Below are 22,813 nucleotides of genomic sequence, written 5' to 3' on the forward strand. Positions count from 1 at the left end.
GTGCTGGGGCCCTTTCCCTGCCTTATTACTTATTTGCGATACACAAACTCTCTGTGTGCTAATTTCTCACACCCTAAGTGCTGAGTTCCTGGAGGCACCCTCCTCTCAGGTACGTGGAGACTCCGAGTCCTCCAGCTACCACACCTTCTATGCTCAAAAAGTGGAGGCAGGAGCTACGACCTCACCAGGACGCATTCCCCTCGCTGGGCAGCACCACTCTGCAGCTGTTTTCCTCTGCTGCAGCCCCCAGACGGTTCACCTTCTCAGAGCATCTCTCCAATAAATGGCCCTTGACCCCGGAGACCAGAGACTTGCTTCAACCCACCTGACCTGATCCTTTTCCTCTGTGTCCAATCTCTTTCCTCCCTTTCAACATATTTTTAAATTGTGGTAATATACACATAATATAAAATTTACCATGTTAGCATTTTTAAGTGTACAGGTTAGTGACATTACACACATCCACACTGCCATGCACCCAGCAGCACCATCTATCCCCAGAACTTCCTTCATCTTCCCCAACTGAAGCACTGTACCCATGAAAAACTAACTCCCTCCAACCACCATCCTACTTTGTCTCTATGAGTCTGACTGCTCTAGGGACCTCATGTGAGTGGAATCACATAGTGTTTGTCTTTTGTGACTGGCTTATTTCACTTAGCATAATGACCTCGAGGTTCCATGTTGTAGCCTGTGACACATTTCCTTCCTTTTAAAAGCTACAATATGTCCCGTTTATGTACAGACCACATTTTGTTTATTCAGTCATCTATCAATGGACATATGGGTTGTTTCCACGTTCCCCTGTAATTTTGCATTCCACTCTGGCCAGGGAACATGCTTCCTTTAAACCCCCCTGAACATCTTTCTCAGCCTGGGCAATGGCATTGGATCACTGGCTTTGTGCCTTCTCTTGACACTTGGGAATAAGCAATTGCTTTACTAAAGGGAAAAATTCATTGCTCCATTGGAAATAGCATGCTTGTTTTTCTACCTAGCTGCATCTCTTTGAACTTTCACTGCAGAAGGAATCTCCCATTAATAACGTCTGCCCAGGCACTGTCCAGGTCCTTCCACATACATCATCTCATTTTTCTGATAGAATTTTTGGAGAAATTTTGTGGTTTTTTTTCCAAGTACCAAAAGTAAAATGCTCATTGTATACACTTTAGAAAGTACAGAAAAGTAGGAGAAAAAAGATCTCATGGTCCTGCAGCTCAGAAGCAACCACTGCTCATGTCTTGGTGCCTTTTCTCAACTATCTTTTAGTAATAACAGCAACAATAATTTATTGAGGGTGTTAACTGAGCACTCGCTTTGTGCCAGGTGTGCATTACTACCCCATCTTAAAGATAAAAACAGTGAAATTCTGAGAAAGCGGGTTGACTAAACATGTCTGTGAAGCAGTCACTGGAGACAGACTTGAACTGTCACTCTGGTTCTGCCTCTCTGGCCTGGATGTAGCCATGGAATTGGGATATTCCCCTGAAACCACAGATGCAGACACATGCTCAGAAACTTGATTCTCGGGCTGAGCTCTCACAGGAGCCATCCAGGGCTGTGTGGTTGGGCTGGAACATCAGCTCCTGCCCCCTCCTTCCTCTTGGTTTGGAATCAGCTCCCTTCCCATTCTCAGTGTGAACATGGGAGAGAGGGGAAAGGCGGGGGTCCCCTGTTCCCTTGCATTGCCTGTAATGAGCTCAGCCAGCCCTCATGGGTTCATTAACCAAAGCCACCAGACGGAACAGAGCCCCAGCTGGCAGTTAGGCCTAGCAGGCTGCTTGACATGGTATGAAAGTCTAATTAGGGAGTGGGCCAGGCCAGTGCAGCTGGAGTGGGCCCTCTGCGCAATGCTAATGTGACAATAGCACCCCCAGTGACTTTTGGAAGCTGGAGTTGCTAGGGGATGTCTGGACTTGCCCTTTGACCCTAGTACTGACCCTTGGCTGCCTCTTCTTTGGAGCTCAGCCCACAGGACCTTCATCTTGGCAGGCCAGAGAAGTCTTGTCCTGTTGTCTTATAGATATTTCACTTAAGAGTATCTGTCTGTCTTCTCAGTAACCTCTTAGGTTACCTCAAGGGCAAGGTCCAGGATCTTGTCATTTTATTCCCATTGCAATCAGCCCTGTGTTGGGTAGAGATGGGGTGTTTGCCAGTGAGTGGGAGGCAAGGAGGAAGGGGATTTGCCCAGTCTATAAAGTTCACTCGGGCTGAGAGATTTGGTTCAGAGAGGAAACTGATTTGTTCAAGATCTCACAGCAAATTAGTGGCAGAACTGGGATGGGAACCATTTAGTCTATTTGGCTGCTGTAACAGAGCACCACAGACTGGGTGGCTTATAAACAGAAATCTATTTCTCACAGTTCTGGAGGCTAGAAGAAGTCTGAGATCAGGGTGCTAGCATGGTCAGGTTCTAGAGAGAGAGCCAGATTTCAGCTTGTAGGCTGCTATTTCTCCTTGCATTCTGCAGTGGCAGAGAGCAGCGAGAGAAAGCCAGCTCTAATGACTCTTACGAGGGCACTAATCCCATTTGTGGGGTTTCCACCCTCATGATGTCATCTAATCCTAATTACCTGCCAGAGGCCCCAACTCCTGATACCATCGGATTGGGGGCACAGTTTTAACATGGCTTTTGGGGAGCACACACATTTAGTCCATAACAGAAACTCAGGCCTCTTGACTCTAAGTCCAGTGTTCCTCCTTTTGCTGTGGGCCCAGCTGCTCCTTGCCCACCTAGACAATAAAAAAATGTACAGTTGCCCAGCAGGTGCTGTGTCCAGGGCTAGACTTACTTGGTCTGATTTCCGGGTGGCACATGATTCAAAGAAAGTCTCAAATGATGGTTCTGAGGGTTTACCTGGGGAAGATTGAGTATTGAGAGAACAGTACCATCACATGTTTCTTTTCTTCCATCACATATTTCTGTTCTAATCACACCTTTTTCAAAGCATCCTGCCATCTTTGCTGTTTTGTAATCCTTATGATAAGCCAGGGACACAGAGAGGAGCTAGTGGTTTTATCTCAAGCCAGCTGAGCGCCAGACAACCCAAAGAACCCACAGCAAGCTGTTGCATGGGGAAGCTCAGGGTTCCTGAATTCTAGCTCAGGCTCCTGTCCTCAGAAAGCCACATCAGTCATTTATTTATTTGAAGTGCATGTAATGAGGACCTCTTATTTTCTTGGACTGATCTCTGTGCTGAAGACACAAAGATGAAGAAAACATGCCCCCTGATCTTAGATATTCTCTTCTGAGAGACGGAGCACAGGGCTTGGGGAGTGCCCAGGGTTGGTGTGGTTGAGGCAAGCACCCAGTCCCTATGGCTCCATTCTTTGAGCCCTGCACCTGCTTTCTTTCCAGGTCAGGGTTTGGGGGTCATGTTCTCTGGAAAGCTATCTTGAGTCTGATCTGACGCTCCGTCTGTGTGCCCATAATATTCTGTACCTGTCGATTTGCTTAGTTAGCTAATATTTATTGAGCCCCTCCCACATGCCAGGCCCTGGGTTACAGTGGTGAACAAGATAGACTTGGTTCCTGCCATGGTGGAATTCAGCATCTAGTGGAGAAGAGAAATGAAGAATCAAACATTAAAAATAAAAGATGACGTACCATCAAATGATTGCTAGAATGGAAGTAAATATAATACGCTGTGTTCTGGTTACCTATTTTGTGTAACCACAATTCCCCCCAAACTTAAAGCATCTCATGATTCAGTGGGTCAGGAATTTGGACAGGGCTCAGCTGGGTGATTTTTCTGCTTTATGTGGCATCAACTGGGATCACTTAGCGATATTCAGCTGGTGGTTGGGTTGGACTGGAAGGTCCAAGATAGCTTCACACATGTACTTGCTGCTTTGGTGGGGATGGCTGGGAGGCTGGGCTTGGCTGAGCTGCCTCTTTCTCCAGGTGGAGTCAGAACCTCTCTGTCTGGTGTCTGAGCCAGATGCTGGACTCCAGACATGGTATCTCAGGACTCTGAGAGAGCAGTGGGGACACTGAAGTCCTCTTTGAGGTGAGGCCTGGAATGGGCATAGCATCACTGTCAGCCCTGGCTTAGCATCAAGGGAACAGGAAACAAAGCCCTCCTCTAGCTGGAGGACTGTCAAAGGATTTGCATCCCTCTTTAATCCTCTGCACTGAGCTAGAGTGGTAGACAGGGAAGGCTTCTGGAGGCAGTGGCATTTAAGCAGAGACTTGAGGGATGAGAGGAAATGACCATGGGACAATGTGAGGCAGAGAGAGGCCAGTGGGGCCAGAAATGGTCATGAGGGCAGGGTGGGGAGTCACTGAGGCCTCCTAAGTAGGGGATAGCATGATCCTATTTCTATTTTTAAAAGCTCACCCTGGATTGGAGGGGGCAAGAGTGGAGCTGAGACCAGTGAGGTAGGTGGGAGTATCGCTGTCCAGGCAGCTAGCAGTGATCACCTGGGTGACAGCAGATGAGGAGAAGTAGACCGATGTTGGGAAATCTTTCAGGGGAAGAAGTGGGGAAAAGAGGAATCAAGGAAGTCTCTCATTTCTAAATTGAGCACTGGAAGGACTTGAGGAGGGGAGTGAGGCAAAAACTGCCACTCCATTTTATAATTGCCTTCTTTCTTGTCTGTCCCCCTTTTGATGACCACTGGGCTGCAAGCTTTGGAGTGGCAGAAAGAGAAACTGTTGACCAGGTTTGGCATATGGTTGGCACTCACTAAATGCTTGCAAATTAATCAATAAAGGTCAAGTGATAATTAGAGTTGCTCTAGGGTGGGGGTGGTGGGAGGCAGGGAAAAGGACAGTTACGTTCTGGCTGCCTCAGGAGCTTGGTGAGTCCATCTGGGCTGAGGGCCACCGACTCCTCTGCCTGGAGCCCAGCTCAGTGTTGCTGGGAGGACAGAGTGTGGATTCCCTGACTGGGGTGTTGGGACCACAGAAGCTGGGGCATTAGGTCACAAAGCGAGGTCCTGACCAGCATCACTGGTATCATGGGGGTCTTGTCAGAAACGCAAAACCTGCCCCGCCCCACCCCCCAGACCTGATGGGGTGGGGCCCAGCAATCTGTATTATAACAAGTCCTCCAGGGTGTTCTGGTGACCATTGATGTTTAAGAGTCACCCAGTTTGATGATTTTCTAGATGATAAATTATTTATAACTCACTTTCAGGCCGTGTTGGCCTTCCTGACACCTCCTTCTCCCCAGTGTAAAATCCATATTCCACTGCCCTTTACCAGCTGGGCCAGGCCTGAGCTTGGCTTGTTCTTTTTAAGGCATGGAGCTGGGAGCCCTTCCTGAGCAGGCGTGTGGTAGGGAGGGACACACAGGGGGCCTAAAACCTGCCTCTTGGGGAAGGTGGATGTTCGCCATCAAGTTGGACAGTTCTAGAAAGCCAGAGGTTTCTTGGGACTAAGGCTTTTTCTCTTTTCAGAGCAGTGTTTTCTAAAACACCAGTACTTGAAGATGTCTAGAAGAGGGAGGGAGGGAGGGAATGAGTGAAGTTGGGAACAGCTGCCCACTCTGTACATTAGGATATGGAAGGCTCTGAAAAGTTTGGCAATAAATAAACCTGTTGACCTCTTTCTGAATGATATTTGACCACATAAGTCTCTGTCACCCACAATATCGATTAATATTTCCCCAAACTATCACTCTTTGTTTGAAAAGATCTGTTCTAGACAAAGGCCGGATTCCCTCTGGAGTCTGCATGCAAACAGTATACTGTAGCTGAGGCAACAGAGCCCCTTCTATTCTGACTCCTCAGTTTTGATACCACTCAGCTTCCACAGAACATACCTGATAAAAGTGTTTTCTTTAGAAGTGTTGGTTGTTGCTATTTGGACAGGGTTTTTTTTTTGTTTTTTTTTTAAAGAAAAGCACATCAGGGAATTCTATTCAAATGTGTTTAAAATAAGGGAAGTCAGAATTCAGAAAGAGCTGGGAGGTGCTTTGCTAGCTAATGAGTAATGCTTAATATTCTATGCAAAGGAGGTTTGGAGCATGTCTCAGCTTCACAGAGCAGTTGGGAGGGAGGATTCCAGTGAGCCACTAATTGGAGTGCCAAGAAAGTGCTTTTATGGGGGATAAAGCATCACAGAATTTTTTCACAGAGGTAGCATTTCACTAAAAGATGCTATAATTTAGACTTAGCCCTTCAGGTGAATGCTAAGCAGAGAGGCACTTTCATAGCTGGTAAATTGAACCTATAAATGTGCAAAGTATTCAGGATGAAAAGGTTTGTTCAGAATGAGGTGGGGATAATGGGGCAGGCCCTCCAGGTGGGGCTGGTATCTTTATTCATAGCTACTACTAAACTACTATGATGGCTTCACACAAGTAACGTCTTTCCAGAGCTGCTGTTCTCCCAGTACGGTATGCAGCACAGATCCTTCTTGATTGCTCGGCGTCTGTGCTGTGCAGGTGTGTGATTTTTCAAACGCCTCCACATCCACATTACCACGTGACCATGGCTCTACTAGATGTTTTTCATGCATTGTCTCATTTAATCTTCCTGGTAAATGTAAGCAGGTACTATCTCTGTCTTTCTAGCTGAAAGCATTGAGTAATTTGTTCAGAGGGACACAGCTAGAGCAGATTAAGTAGCAGAGCTAAGATTCTAATCTAGGGTCATCTGGCTCCAAAATGTGAAATTGCTCCTAGCTGCATGAATTTGGGTGTGTACTCTCACCTCTGTGAGCTGGCTTAGTGTTTCCTGAGAGTCATCCACCAGTCCATACCACATTGTTCTTACGTGGGCATCAGGGGTGCCCTCCTCTCCTAATGGTCAGCCCCTGGGGCCAACTCGGGGCCAACTCAGGTTTTTCCTCCTCTGGGAAGCCCCTGATGCTGATCCCAGCCAGACCCATGGTAATCCATGTGTTGCTCTTATGGGGCTCAGGGTAGATTTTCAAGGAATGTTCCAGTTCATAGGTCTGGTTTTCCCACTTCAGTCTGCCAGCTGCTAGAAGAGAACCATTTCTGTGCTCTCTCTCTCTCTCTCTCATATAATAGAAACACTATCAAAGTTTTTTTTTAACTTTAAAAAATTAATTAAATCATTTTTCATTTTAAATTATAGTTGACATACAATATCATATTAGTTTTAGGTGTACACCCTAGTGATTAGACATTATATAACTTACTAAGTGATTATTATAATAAATTTTGTACCCACCTAACACCATACATAGTTATTAGAATATTATTTACTATATTCTCTATGCTGGACTTTACATCCCCATGACTATTCTGTACTAACCAATTTGTATTTCTTAATCCCTTTACCTTTTTTCACTTACTCCCCTAACCCGGCTCCCACTTGGCAACCACCTAAATGTCCTCTGTATCTATGAGTCTGTTTCTGTTCTACTTGTTTATTTATTTTGTTTTTAGATTCCATTGTTGATAGATACATATTATTGCTATTTTGTTATTCATTTTTTAATCTCTTTTTCCTTCATTTTCTTCTTAAAGAAGATCCTATAACATTTCATGAAATCCTGGTTTGGTGGTGATGAACTATTTAGCTTGTTCTTGTCTGGAAATCTTCAATTCTAAATGATAGCTTCACTGGCTAGAATAATCTCGGTTGTAGTTCATTGTTTTCATCACTTTAAATGTTTCTTGCCAGTATCTTCTGGCCTGCAAGGTTCCTGTTGAGAAATCAGCTGACAGTCTCATAGGAGCCCCCTCCTAGGTAACTAACTGCTTTTCTCTTGCTGCTTTTAAGATACTCTCTTTGTCTTTAACCTTTGGCATTTTAATTAGGATGTGTCTTGGTATGACTCTGTTTGGGTTCATCTTGATTGGGATTCTGTGCTTCCTGAATTGCATGTCTATTTCCTCCATCAGGTTAGTGAAGTTTTCTGTCATTGTTTTTTTCAAATAGGGTTTCAATTTCTTGCTCCTTGTGTTCTCCTTGTGGCACCCCCATGATGTGAACATTGGTATGTTTGAAGTTGTCCCAGAGGCTCCTTACATTATCTTCATTTTTTTTACATCTTTTTCTTTTTGCTGTTCTGATTGGGTGTTTTTTTCTTTCTCATATTCCAAATTGCTGTTTTGATTCTCAGTTTCATCTACTCTTGTTGATTTCTTACAAATTATTCTTCATTTCAGTTAGTATATTCTTCATTTCTGACTGGTTCTTTTTCATAGTTTCAATGTTCTTTTTCATGTTTTTGAAATTCTCACTAAGTTCATTGAGCATCCTTGTAATTAGTGTTTTGAACTCTGCATCTAGGTTGCTTGTCTCCATTTTGTTAAGTTATTTTTCTGGAGATTTGTTTTGTTCTTCATTTGGGACCTATTTCTTTGTCTCCTCATTTCAGCAGCCTCTCTGTGTTTGTTTCTATGCATTAGGTAAAGCTGTTACCTCTCCTGGGCTTGGTAGAGTGGCCTAATGTTATAGGTGTTCTGTAGGGTTCAGTGGTACATTCTCTCCTATCACCTAAGCTGGGCACTCCAGTTGCTCACCCTTCCTGTGTGGGCTGTGTACACCCTCCTGTTGTAGTTGAGGCTTGATTGCTATTGGCACATCAATGGAAAGGGAATCTACCTCCCGGCCAATCAGTTGCAAGAACTTGCTGCAACCACTGATCACCATGGAGGATCAGCAGTGCAGGGACCTACCCTGCAGAGCAGGACTTTCTTTAGCAGGGCTCTGGTGCCCACTGAGTCTACCCCTTGAGTGTGTAGCTTGTGGAGGTGGCTGGGTAGTGTGCTAATGTGGTCTGAAGCTGTCTACCAGGTGTGCTGGGTCTGCGGCCTCCTGGGAGTTGCAGGCCAAGGTTGGCACTGCCTGTGTTCTTCCCTGGGCCACCTGGCATGAGCTACAAAGTGAAGTGCAGATGGCTGCTACCTGTGCTGGGCTTGGAGGGGTTCAGGCAAGGCCAAGCTGTGAACCAAGTCCAGCTGCTGCTAGTGCTGGGCCTAGGGCCACTTAGAGAGGTACAGGGTACACTTAGGCCAGATGCTGCTTGTTTGAGAGATTTTAGGAAAGTCTGAAGCATGAATCCAGACAGACCATTCATAAGAAAAAGCCACTGGAAACAGCTTGGGTGGGTAAGCCCACAAATTGGGTGCGGTAGGTTCTCAGGTAATCACCAGGGCATGGCTAACAGTGTTAGCCACGTTGATGGAGACTCAGATATGGTGCCCGCCTGCCAGTTCTATGTGTGTTTGGTCGGGGGAGGTCTCAGAAAGGAACAATGGCCTCTACCAGCACTGTTGTCTGAGGGAAAACTGCCCCGTTAGCTGTTGGCCCTGATGTCAGACAATTCAGTTTCTCCCTGCGTGTCTCTGGTGCCTTTTGAGCTGCTGCCCCAGTGCTGAAGCTCAGAGCAAGTGAATCTCAGTAAGTCTGTGCACAGGCCCTTTATGAGGAATGCCTGGGACTCCAGAAGCCTTCATTTCCCCCAGCCACAATCCCTGCTGGTTTTTTGACAGAAGTTATGGGGACTTATCTTCCTGGCACTGGAACCCTGGACCGGGGGGCCTGGTGTGGGGCTGCGACCCCTCATACCTCAGGGGGGACATCTGCAGCTGAGATATGCCTCCTGATTTTTATCCAACATACATGGGTGTGGGACCAGCCTGTTTCAGGTCTCTAACCCTCATACCAGTCTCAATGTGGTTTCTCTTTTAATCCTAGTTGTAGGACTTCCATTCAGCCAGCTTTCAGGTGGTTCTAAAGGATGTTTGTTCTATAGTTTAGTTGTAATTTTGATGTCTCTATCAAAGTTGTTTGAATGAATAACTGAAAAATTCAAATTATAACAAAATGCTTTCTTCAAATACATGAAGGAAATAGACCTATTTTGTGCAGCTGCAGAAACAGAGAAATGAGATCCAAAATAGCATTTTCAAAGAAGCTGACTTCAACCTAGCCTTGAGAACATTCCAGTACCCAGAGCTGCCCAGAGCTGGCTAGCACATAAAAGGCTGCCTTGGGAAGTATATGTTCCTAATCTGTGGAGGTGCATACTCCAAGGCTGGGTTTTTTAGGGATGCATTTCTATAATGTGGTAGATGGTCAGACTGGATCAATGCCCCTCCAAATGAGAGAGGGATAATTGATTGCACATGAACCATAAATATTGAATTATCTTTTCAAGTCTCTTTCCATCATGGGGTTGCCTCAAGGAGAAAGTCTCAGTTTGACACTAGTGTGTTGCTAATGCCTCTCTCATCTCCCTCTTTACAAACTGCAAAAGACCTCAGGCATCAGCATCCGTTTGGAACTGGTGATACTGTTTTGTTTTCCTTAAAGTTCCTTTTTCAGTTACCTTTTATTTATGCCAAGTGATGCTGTTTTAAAGTGTTATTTTAATTAAGACTAGGGAAAGTGCTTTATAAATAAATTCAGCTGAGTAAAAGAGGACAACCAACAGGGAGGTATTAAGTATGGTGACGTGCAGAAATGGCAAAAGTCCTGAAGCCAGCATGACACCCCTGGGGCCCCTTCCAGCTCCTCCTGGAAAGTGAACATCTTTCACTGTTACCCTCTACATCCTTTAGCTTCTTCTCCTCATTGCTGGGAGGGGCTTTCAGTCAGGAGGCTCAGCCTAAAGAGTGGTCTTTGCAATGGCTGCAGCCCCTTTTGCTCCTTCCAGCTTTTCCTTCCAGTCCTTTCCCAGAATGAATGAATGAATGAATGAATGAGATTCTGCCAAGGACTATGGAGGGATACGAGGAAATATAAGAGATTGTTCCTGCCTTGAAGAGGCTTGTAGAATAGGGGTAATCAAGTAAAAATGAGGTCCTTAGTAGGGGCCCTAATGCAACAAGACTGTTGTCCTTATAACAAGGGAACACGTGGACATTCACAAACATACAGGGAGCGCACTATATGAACATGAAAGCAGAGATTGGGATGAAGTGTCTATAAGCCTAGGAACCCCACGGATTGCCAGCATACCACCAGGAACCAAGGAAAAGGCCTGGACCAGAGTCTCCTCCATAGCCCTCAGAAGGAACCAACCCTGCCAACACCTTGATCTCAGACTTCCTACCTCCAGAACCATGAGACAAGATATTTTTGCTGATCAAGCCACCCGGTGTGACACTTGCTACAATAGCCCTGTGTACAGCAGCACACAGCCCAGGTCCTCTTCCTGTCCCTCAAGGACTGGCTCCCGCAATCTCTCTGGCCTACCAAAGCCCTCACCCTACCCCTCTGCCCTCAGGCCACACTTACCTTCTTCTCATTCTAGAAGGTTCCCATTCTCACAGGGCCTTCACAGTTACTGCTGGGTGTGCTCTCCCTTATCCCAGTGTGGTGGTGAAGCCTATGCATCCTTCTGGCCCCAGCTCATCCTCTGGGTGCTTTCCACCCACTCAGCCAACTGTGTGCACAGCCCTGCCTAGCACTGGAGACACGGTAGTGAACTGGACAGATACAAGCTAGGCAGTGGGGTCAAAGACCAGAAACAAAAAGTAAATGAACAGGACAAGTTCCAGTGTGGTAGTGTTGTGATGCCAATAAAATAGGGTGGTGTGCTAGAGACTGGGGGGCCACTGGGGGTCAGGGAAGGCCCCAAATAGAAACATCCCAGCTAAGGTCTCAGTGACATGTGAAGATAAGCTGACACCCACCTCCACCTTACCCAGTAGACTGTCATGGCACCATGTGTTTTTCCTTCAAGGCCCCTACCACTGTTGCAGTTTCCTATTGGTCTATGTGACTATTTGATTGATACCTGAGGCCCCCGCTGGGTTGTAAACTCCATGTATCAGGGAACATGGCTCATTTTACTTACCACTGCCTGGCACAAAAGATGGCACTCAGTTAATATTTGCAGAATTAATGATTCATGCTCCAAGATAGGGTAATGAATCCCATTTCCTGCCTGAGGCAGCTTAGGTAGCAAGAGTTTAACCACACCTTTTTGGCCCTGGAATTAAATGAGAGAATGCTTTTCAGAGGCAGCTTTGCTGTCAAACACCCAAGCAAGCCCAATGTAAGGCCCAAGAATGTTCTGGAAGGGAACAGGGAGCCAGAGGCAGGAACTTGGCATCTAGGGCACCGTGTCAGCTGCAGGAGCTTGCCTACCTTCTTGAGGGACCACGATCCCAGGGCAGCAGTTTTGGATCCATCTGCAACCTGGGACTCTGCAGGTCTGGAAATGGACTCTGTTTGCTAAGCGGAATTTTCCGGTCCCCTGTGGAGAAGCCAGAGAAGCTGGTTCACTGCTAATTTCATTTTCCTAGCTCACCAGCTTGGCAAGGCCTCACCGCTCTAGCTGCAGTCTCGTGGAGTCTCAGACCCAGCTCCGCCAGCCAAAGAAAGAAAGCTGTGACTCACCAGAAATGTTCATTGCCTTTTTCTGGATTTTATATATATATGAAAGTTCTCACATTATGCCTTAGCTCAGCAGCTTCCACCTGCTGCACAGAGGCTCAGATGCTAGATTGGAAAAGTAGGAAGGCTGCTCAAGATGTGCCTCAGACGAGAGAGCACAGGCCCAGGTTCATGTCGACATCTTCCAAAAGTGCAGCTGCAGCAGGCAAAAATTCTCAGGTTCAAGGGGTCCCACTTTCAAAGAGATAAGTAACCCCCTGAAAAGGGGAGGACAAACCTAAAGGTCCCCAAAAGCCAGTGTCCATCTGTGCCATCTGTGGCTTAGGTGTTTCTGCGGTCCCTGCACAACACAGATGGCTGACAGGACGATGATCAATGTGCTGGTCTTGCAGGTACAAGACCCTGCACCTGCCCTCTCCTCTGCCTTGCTTCCTGGGCTCCAGCCACACTGGCCTTATAGTGTTCCTTAAATCCAGTGAGTTTCCTGACCCCCGCCCTACCCCAATGAGCCTTTGCCCATTCTGTTCCCTCTGCCTGGGACTGTCTCTTGAATCCACTCTTCTGACTCTTTCCACCTTGCTCCCTCCTTTAAAGCCCAGCCAAAAGACCTTCCTCAGGGACACTTCAGGGACCCCAGAAGTCAGGCCAGGCCAGAACCCCTTGGTATGAGCTCTCATGGCACCATGCTCTCCTCTCTAGCACTCAGCAGTTGTAACTTCACACACATTTGCTGAGCTCTCCGAGGGTTACTGTCCCCTTGCTAGATTGTGAGCTCCATGTTGGCCTCCATGTGTGTCTCTAGCCCAGGTATTTCCATCTGGATGTTCCAAAAGCCCTTTAGACTGGTCATGTTCCAGTGCTCCTCTGCTGACTGGCTCATCCTCAACTCCGTAAATGCCACCTCTGCCCTCCCAGTGGCCCAAACTGGAAAACTTGGGAGTTGTCCTAACATCTTTTTCTCCTTTCCAACTCCAACCCTAACCCCACTTGGTCTCCAAGTCCAGCCAGTTTACCACCTAAGTATTTCATGGACCCCTCAGCTCATCTCTTGGCCCCTGTGAGCTCATCCTCCTCATGGTAGCCAAAACAAAATTTGAAAATTCAATTTTACCCTTTCCCTCTCCTGCTCCAAATCCTTAGGTGGCTCCCTGCTGACCTCAGGACAAAGCTCACATTCTCTATTGGGACTTAAAGGCCCTTAGCTATGTGGCTTCTAATTCTCCAACTTCATTTATCACCCCCTCCTCCTCCCCCAAACACCATGCTGTAACCCCCCTCAGCTATGTTCAGCTCACCAACATGCTCTCTCTGACCACTGTCTGGGCCTTTGCTCATTATATTTCTCCACCTTAAAGGCTCTGCCCTATAAAGCCATTTGAGCCTTTAGTTCTCAGTCTAGAATATGCTTCCTCCAGAGAGCCATCCATGTCCATCCCAGCACCCCCTCCTTTGCTCTACAGCCTTCTTCCCATCACTATACTTATGAGGCTGCATCATCATCTCATTTCCTTGTGTGTCTCCCTCACTCAAGTGGAAGGTTTGTGAGGGATCAGGATCTTGCCTGCTCTGGCCTCTGCAGCATCCACAGTGTCCTGGCACATATACCTGGACAGACAGTGCAGGAGTGAAAGCTGGAATTAACCAAGACCTTCATCTTCCCAGCAGCTGCTCACTTTGACGAGTCCGTGGTTTGCTTTCGGGTAACTTTCTCCTCCTTATCTCCACTCATTCTGCCTCCCTTGGTAATTCCATCCAAGGCTGCATTGCCTCCTGCCCACGACTTCTCATAAGGAATGTGCTGTCCTTTTTGCTCTCCCTTATCTAATCTCCCTGACCAGGTGGCCTAATTAATGGTCCCCAAGCCTCCCAGCACTTCTGTACCCTTTCAAGACCTTTCCATCCCCTGACTCCCCAAACTCACCTTCTGGCTGTGACTTCCATAAATTTTGCACATTTAATTCCCTGATGCTGTTCAATTCTTACATCCCAGGCTGAGCTAAACCCCTGAAGTAATTTAGGTAACAGCTTCATTATCTCATCTTTCTTTTACTCTAATCTTCCCTTTTCTATCACCACCTAGGAAGCAGTGAAAAATGGGTTGTGAAAAGTATTTTCTGCCCAAACCTATTTCTTCCCTTCCAGTTCTTATCTTGGTTCATGTCATCAGCATCCACCCAGTTGCCTGAGATCTGAACCTCAGAATCACCACCTACCCCTCCTTCCTACCTCCCACTCTCTATTTCCAGGATATCTCCAACATTATCTGCTGTCCTATTGAGGGGTCCCTGAAATTCAGCCTTCTCTGGCCACCACCCAGGCCCTCATTACCTGTATTCTCCTGGACTAAGCTCACCTCCTGACTGGTCCTCTTGTCTCCAGCCCTGTGCCTATGCCCACACCAATCTACCTATCCACCAACTACTCATTTATTCAACCATCCGTCCACCTATCTGCCCATCCATTTACCCATCAATCCACTCACCTGCCAACTCACGCATTCACTTACCCATCATCCATCCATCCGTCATCCTCCCATCCTCCAATCTGCCCTCAATGATCTTTCTAAGACACACATTGGTCACATCATAATTCTGCTTAAATAACTTCCACGCTTCTACATTAGAATCTTCTAGAGAATGTTTAGAAAAAATACCCATACCAAGGCTTATCCCCAGAGATTCTGACTTAATTGGTCCTGAATGGGGCCTGAGTCTTGGTGTTATTAAAAGCTTCCCAGGTGATTCTAATGTACAACTCAGGTTGAGAACCATGTGTCCTAGAAGATAAAGACCCAGCTCATTCTCCTGTCATTCAAGGCCCCCCTATCCCCCAGTCAAGCTCTTAACCTGTCTCCCCAGCCTCATGCCCTACCTATCCTCTCCTACCACACTTGGAATTCTTGTTCTACTCAGCTACTCCTCTATCTTTGTAACCACGGTTCCCTCTGCCTATAAGGCCATGTTTCTTGGCCCCCCTATTTGGAAAACTACCCATTCTTCAAGACCCAGCATGAATGTGACATTTTTCTATTTATGGGCCTCTCTTCCATAGCATCTCCCAAGTGTCATCCCATTGCTCAGCACTGGCTATGGTCACTAAAACAGGAACACTCCCTGCTCTGAAAGAACTTAAAGGTGAGGGGGGATAGAAGCTCCTTAAGGCAGATGTTTACAAACTTGAGTGTGCATCAGAATCTCCTGGGGGGCTGATTAAAACACAAATGCTGAGCCCACCCCTAGGGTTTCTTACTGAGTGGTCTGGAGTAGCCCTGCATTCCACTACATCCCCAAGTGATGCTGCTGATGCTGCTCAGGGATCACATTTTGAGGACTTGTGCCTTAGAGTGTGGTCACAGGCATGCTCTCTGGGGAGGTATCATTTAAACTGAGACCCAGAGGAAGAGAAAGAGACAGTCACCACCAGAGCAGGGGCTAACGCATTACTGGTAGAGGGAACACTGGGCATGAAGGCCTGGGTGGGAAAGAGCTCTGCATGAAAGCCAGAGAGCACAGGAGGAGCAGTGCCGTCAGCTTCTCAGGCATGAGGAGGCTTTGTCACATTCCTCTGTAATCTCTCTCTTCTGCCTCAGCCACTTGACAAGGAGCGCCTCGAAGGCAGGTCTGTGTCACATTCCTGCAGAGCCCACCTGAGACCTGGCTGGATGTGAAAGCTGAGGGATTTGGGCTGGGTGGTTGAATTTTAGTGTTCTGGCTTATCTTTAGGCCATAAACAATGGAGAAATCTCCCTTTTTCTTAGAGAGTTTCTATATCTGTCCTCTATATAACCTAATTCCCTTCTCCTGAATTCCTGCTATCTACATAGACTTTTAGCTCATTTCATGACCAGAAGAAAATTCCTCTAAGTCAAATGGCAGGGGCTCCACCTACCCTTCCCAAGCCCAGGGTTTGGGCAGTGTGAGGGTGTGGGGGTGCTGTGGGAGCCCAGAGTCCCTCAGGGCTTCACCTTCCAGCACTTGCACTTGGCTTTGAGAGGATGATGCGGTCAGAGCAAGAGTCAGCAGATGTCCCTTCCTTGGAAACACTGATAGTGGGAGGCTCAGAGTGTAATGTGGCCGGCCCTCACACGTGGCCCACCCTTAGGGCACAAGTGGAGCAAGGCAGGCCTGGGGGACCCTTAGCCTCAAGGGTAGAGGATGAGCCTCTCCTTCCACAGCCTGCCTTCCCAACATCTTCCCACCATGGAAAGCAGAGTAAAGGAAGAGTCAGGGTCAGAGGGCAAGATGGTAATATGGGACTGGGGGTCTGATTTTGCCCTTCCCTCTTCCTTCCTGGAGAATAAGATATACATACCTTTTGCTGTGCTAGCAGAGGGGTCTTTGAGGGAGATATTCCTCCAGTTTGTTTTTGGCAGCATCCCATTTCTCAAGCTTTGGTAAGCAATGGCATATAGACCCGCGGTTCTTAGACTTGAGAGTGAATCAGAATTCCCTGGAGGGTTTAAAATCCACATTACTGGGCCTTTTCTCAGAGCTTCAGACTCAGCAGGTTTAGTGTGGGGCTCAGGAATCTGTATTTCTGACAAGATCCTAGGTGCTGCTGCTGTTGGTGGTCTGAGGACCACACTTTGAGAAACCCCGGTTTAGTGCAGTGCTCAGCCAGAAGACGCTAAGATTCTATCCATCATTATAGGACAAAGATTTACTTGCCTTATGTGTAGTTTAGTCAAAGGAGCTTTCCTTAATCCCTCCTCCCACATATAGAACCTCCAGGCCCATGTCCTGGGGGAGGACCTAGGGGTTAAGAGCCTGAGGGGGCCCCAGGGGCTGGAGCAGGCAGAGAAGGGAAAGGGAAGTGTTCACATTTTGTTCTTTCCACTGCATAGTTCTAGAACTCACACAAATATTTCAAACACAAATGGTCTAGTATTTCTTAGCCCTGGGGAAGGTGGCTTCTTCCCAGAAAGTAGAGAAGGATGTAGCAAATGTCATATGCTCTGGGGGACTAGATGGGACAGGAGTCAAAGACCTGAGTTTGGGCCCCAGCACAGCTCTGGGACCTCGGGAGGGTTGCTTTAGCTTCTGTAGTATCCGTTTCCCCAACTGGAGTGCGTTAGAATAAAACCGAGCTTGAAAGGGCCCCTGAGGGTCAAAAGAGCCACAATAAGTGACACTGTGGAACACTGTCTGGATGGCAGTTCCAGTGAAGCCAACCTGAGCTGTCTCGGTTTCCACAGGAAGGACCAGTACCTCCTCTCGCCGGTGAACTGCTGGTATCTGGTTCTGCATCAGACCAGGCGGGAGAGCCGAGACCATGCCACCCTTAATGACATCTTCATGAATAATGTCATCGTCCGCCTTTCACAGATCAGTGAGGATGTCATCAGACTCTTCAAAAAGGTAGGCAAACAAGCCCCCTGACCTGCCTGTGCCTCTGCCCAGGCTGGCCATGGCAACACTGTGGTTTGGGGATGTGAGACCAGGAGGGCACGTATGTTGATGAGTGCAAAGGGCTGAAGGCTGGACTTGGCATCCCAGATCCTGAGTGTGAAGTCTGGATGTGGCTGGTGGCTCAGCCGTTGTAGCAGCCACCACAAAAATAAAAACCTTTTCATGGAAAAGTAAGCTGTTCACATTTGTTGGAGGAAATTTGGGAAAACGGACATAAGCACACACAAAAAATAAAATGTTATCATTCAGCAGTAATCACTTAAGTGTCATAGGTGTTTCTGTATCATGTACATATGCAAATACATTTTCTTCTATGAGTGCTCATTTTTGTACATGTGCCAGTTTACACACGCACTTTCCCCAGTAAGATCGGACTGCAACAATGATTTTACTGTCTGCTTATGACACCTAAAATTATGTAACACTTTGTTGTAGAGTTTTCCCATGTCAATAAATATATTTCCATAACATTTTTGAATGATTAATAATATTTTATTACCATATTTTTGGGACTATAAGATGCACTCTTCCCGCTAAATTTGGAGGGTGAAATGGGGGTGTGTCTTATAGTCTGCATGTAGCTTACCTGGCTCGCTATGGGGGAGGGTGGGGGGTGGCAGTGGCCTATGTTATTTATGTCATTAAATATTTACCACATTTTTTGCTTCAAAATGTTTTTCCCTATTTTCCTCCTCTAAAACCTAGGTAGATCTTAAGATCCAGTGTGTCTTATAGTTTGAAAAATTCAGTATATATTGTGTCCTAACTTATTTAACCATTGTCTTATTGTTGAACTTAAGTTATTCCATTGTTTTACTCTTATAAACAACGCTCTGCAAGCGATGTTGTGTAATACACAGGGTCCAGCAGCAATAGCACCTGCTGGAGTGTGGTGGGTGCCATGTCTTGCCCGATATGGACAGCAATTTGGACATTTCACCTAAAATGTCATATGGTGTGCTTGAGTGTGATATTGTTATGTTACAGAATTACATGCTTATGATTTTGTAATAAAAAAAAAAGGGCATTATTTGTACCAGACCCTGTATACACCTTTGTCTCATTCACTGCTATTTCCTAGTTTTAGTTTCTTCAGTGGGAATTGGGGAGTCAAATGTTTGCTTATTTTTAAGTCTCTTAACATACTTCTCGGGTGCTTTGAGAAAGATTTGACCCTGTGAAGGCCCAGAAGCCCAGTGGAGGGGGCAGTCACGGTTTATGTCCCTGAGGTCTTGGTATCCCAAGCCCCTTGCATAGCATGGAACAAACACTAGGTGCTGTGTGCTAGTCTGAAGAACTGAACTCACCTCTGTGAACTTCAGTTTTCTCATTTGTAAAGTGGGCAAGCCATTTATTTAGTCTTCCTGAGCCTCATCCTCTTCGTCTTGTAAATGGAGTTTAGGTCCCCTTCTTCCCAGGAACAGTAGAGGGTTAAAGGAAACAGTGCCTATGAAGGAGGAAGGTGTGGAGAAGTGGTTCAGGCTGTGGTCTTTGCATCCAGAATTCTTGAAATTCCTGGGGTCTTAGTTCTCGCTCCATCATTAGCTTTCCATCATTAGTCTTCAGGCTTGTTCCTTATATCTCTGAGCCTCAGCTTCCTTGTTTGTGAGGTGGAGATAGAAAAACCCACTGGGCAAATTGAAAGGATTAAGAGGGTTTTTAAACCCAAATAAAACATGGAAAACAGCCCCTGGGGCTAAATGCTCAGGAAAGGTGGCCTGGGATTGTTAGAAGCACAGGAAGAGGACAAGATGATATGAAATATGATAATCTCGTCATGATCTGTATTAGGATTATCCCCTCTGAGGATGACTTCTATAGCAAAACTGTAGTCATAGGCTAATTCCCTCCTTCCACTCGGTGTGCTCCGGTGTCCTTCTGGGGCCATGTTAATGAAACATAGTCTAAGTTTAATATTTGCATAAGCAAACATAATTAGGAAGGTAAATACAGTGCAATTTAAAAAAATGGCATTGCGCTTTGCAAAGCCACACTGAAGTGATTCAGGTCACTTGGTCCCATCACAAGCCTCTGCCTGCTGCCACTGTCACTTGTTTCCTGAGTGGGAGTGACTCAGAAAGAAAGGGTCATCAGAGCCTTAGGAAATGAAGGGTCTTTCTTCTGAGCTGAGGCTGGGGACAAGCAAGATGAATCTTTTTCTCATTTAGGCTGACAGCAGCCTCTCTTGTGATGAGGTTAACAGGGTAGAAAATAATGAAAAAAATGTCTACAGCTGAGCTCCTAGCTGCCTTGTTACCAGGTCTGTGGAACAAAGGAAACGACCCAGCCCCTGTGGGCCAGGAGATAGATGGGGACAGGGCCTCACTGGCTGATTTAGCCCAGCATGGCCCTTTGTGTCTTGCTGGTTATAGGTAGTCTTGGCACTGAGGCTGCACCCCTTACCTGACAAGAGTTCCTGCAGGCCTCACTGCAAGGGCTGCTGTCTGGTCAGATGGGAATGGGCTCATCACTCACCCATCTTATAGATGAGGAGGTAAAGCCTGAGCAGCTGCGGGGAGAACCCAGACTTGGTGACTTTGGGCCTGTTCTCATCACTGGCAGGTGGCAGCGTGGCTGGGCTTTTGGAATCTCTCAGAATTGCCTCTCACTGACTGTGTGACCTTAGGCAAGTCTCTCTGAGCATTAGTTTTCTCAACTAGGAAATGGAGATGGTGACACTGTCTTTATGTAGGTCAAATGTCCATCATGGGCTTGTCTTTCAGTTGGTGCTCACTGAATGGTGGCTCACCAGGGATCCTGAAGAATGGAGCCCCCTCTGCATTCCTGAGATAGATAGCACTTGGGGTGGGGCGGGGCGGGGAGGTGGTATTCCTTCATCACCGTGTCACTTCATGCTCTAGCAATGTATCTGCAGGAGGTGGGAGTGGCTTGCAGGCCAGGTGTCCTTCCTGGGCTTGGGCCTGGGGTAGCTGCCTTGACTGCCAGCTTCTCACAGATGCAAGATGCTATTTGACTTAATAACTACCTTTTATGATTCTCCAGTTTCCCTTTTGTAATGGAATTTATTTACATGGCTAGAGGAAACACTTCAAATTCTAGAAGCCATTCTAGGATTCATCTATTCAAATGGTCTTCTACATCCAGGTGGTCCTTGCTTTAAGTGTGAGGTCCACCATAGCAGAATGGAACTGGATGGGGTTTGGGAGGTCATTATAGGGATCAGGACTATTATGGTTGCAAACAACAGAAACCCAGCTCAACCTGCTTGAGAGGAGAAAGGGAATTTACAAGCTCTTGAGAGCCAAGCCTGGCTTCAGGCATGGGAGAGTTCCAGGGCACAAAGGAATTCAGTCTCTCTGCAGCTCTGCTCTGATTTCTGTCCTGCTCCACACACCCTTTTTAAAGGGAGAGAGTGAAGGGCTCTTCTGTTGTCAGTCTGTTTCCACTTGATAATCAGATGGCCCGTGGCAGCTCCAGGCTTATATCCTGTTTCAAGTTTAGTGGAAAGGAAGAACTCCCTTTCTCCAGAATTGAGTCTTATGGGCTCTGATTGGCCCAGTGTGGAGTCACATGAGCACTCCTACCTGTGGCTGAGGGATGCAGTGTGGACTGACCAGGCCTGAGAAACATACCCACCCCTGAAGCCAAGTGTACACTCAACTTCACCTGACACAGGGGAGAGAGAATGAGTGAAGGGCAATTCCCCAAGAAAAACTGGGGTACATTAAATCAACAAATGTCTACTAGGCTTTATGTTCCAGTCCTTTTATCATCCTCCATAAGAGTATTCATCCCTCCTCTTCTAGGTCTCCCTCAATAAAGGGCATTCATGACCTCTCAGGACGGTTCATTCTATTTGGGGACAACTGTGATTAATAAAAAATTCCCCCCAATGTTGAGATGAAATCTTACCATGTTTCTACTAAAAGGCCTGGTCATACACTTGAGGGCAACATCACTCAAATTTACACGGAAACCTGTCAGTTGCTTGAAGAAGACAGGAGTTGTGATCACCCATCCAGGTCTTTCCCTCCTCTGGGTAACATTCTAGGTCCCTCCACTTGTCCCTCTGTGATTTGGCTTTGTGTTTCCTCCCCACCAGAGATACTCTCCCTGGGTCAATCCCAGGTCCCACAGAAGTTAATATTCAGGACCATTCAGAATACTCTGGTTTTCCCAGCTAAGAGGAGAGCAGGGCTATGTTGACTCCTCATTTCTAATAATGAAATCTATGATGACATTTTGCCTTTTTCATGATAGTCTCATCACACGGTTGACTCACCCTGAGCTCTCAGCTCAAATCCCCAGGTGTTTTTGTATCAACTGTTTTTTAATCTATCCTATGAATTCTGCACTTAATTTTTTGTTTTGTTTTTTAATATTTGTCCTTTTAAAACTTTATTATATTAGATTCTGGCCAAATGGGATGAGTGTCCTTACTTAAGTGATTTTTCAAGAAGCAACGAGGTAACTTTTTTAAGAAGTCCTAATTCTTCCTCTGTGGGAAAAGCCTGTTTTATTACTTCTCTGTGTCTTCCTCCTTGGTGTTAGCTTCTTTTCTGTGTCAATTCTTCGGCCATATGTTTGGTTCTCCTATACCTTCTCAGTGGAGAGGTGGAAAGTGGGGCAGAGAGTTGAGAATGCGATACAGTTAAGGTGACTTTTGAGTTGGGTGTTAAAGGATGAGTGGGAATCTGCCAGTGTGGAAGGGAAGTGGGGGGTTCAGTGTTAGGAGAAAGGCAAGAACACAGTGGGTACAGTACATCATGATGGCGGTACAAGGCAACTCACAATGGAGGTGGCAAAATGGTGGTTCATGGCTGAATTTGGTTTTCAAGGGTAATCTTCTTGGCCCTCACTATGTTAAGAAAACTAGGCAGCCAGTCAAGAAAAGCTTCGGGGTGAAGACTTCCAGTCAAGGTGGTAGCATAAGTGAACATGGCTCACTTCCTCACAGGACCACATCAAAATTACAATGAAATTATAGATCAACCATCACAGAACCATCAGAAATCAAGTTGAATGGAAGTCTAAAAGAAACCACATCCATCCAGACTGGTAGGAGGGGTGCAGACTCAAAACCGGCTGGTCCCATATCGACCTGTGGTGGACAAAAATATGGGAAGGATATCTTGGGAGTGAGGAGTCCCAGCCCCACAACATGCCTCCCA

At 46.5% G+C, this 22,813-nt stretch overlaps 1 protein-coding gene across 1 annotated transcript in view; it reads left to right on the forward strand.

Moving 5' to 3' along the window:
• SRGAP3 (SLIT-ROBO Rho GTPase activating protein 3) overlaps positions 1–22,813 on the forward strand; it is a 243,948-nt gene that overhangs the window by 116,670 nt on the left and 104,465 nt on the right. The window contains 1 exon segment of the mRNA XM_028518183.2: positions 17,468–17,630. Coding sequence (XP_028373984.1) covers positions 17,468–17,630 — 163 coding nt within the window.

The sequence above is a fragment of the Phyllostomus discolor genome, chromosome 7 (genome assembly GCF_004126475.2).
Source record: "Phyllostomus discolor isolate MPI-MPIP mPhyDis1 chromosome 7, mPhyDis1.pri.v3, whole genome shotgun sequence".
NCBI lineage: Eukaryota > Metazoa > Chordata > Mammalia > Chiroptera > Phyllostomidae > Phyllostomus > Phyllostomus discolor.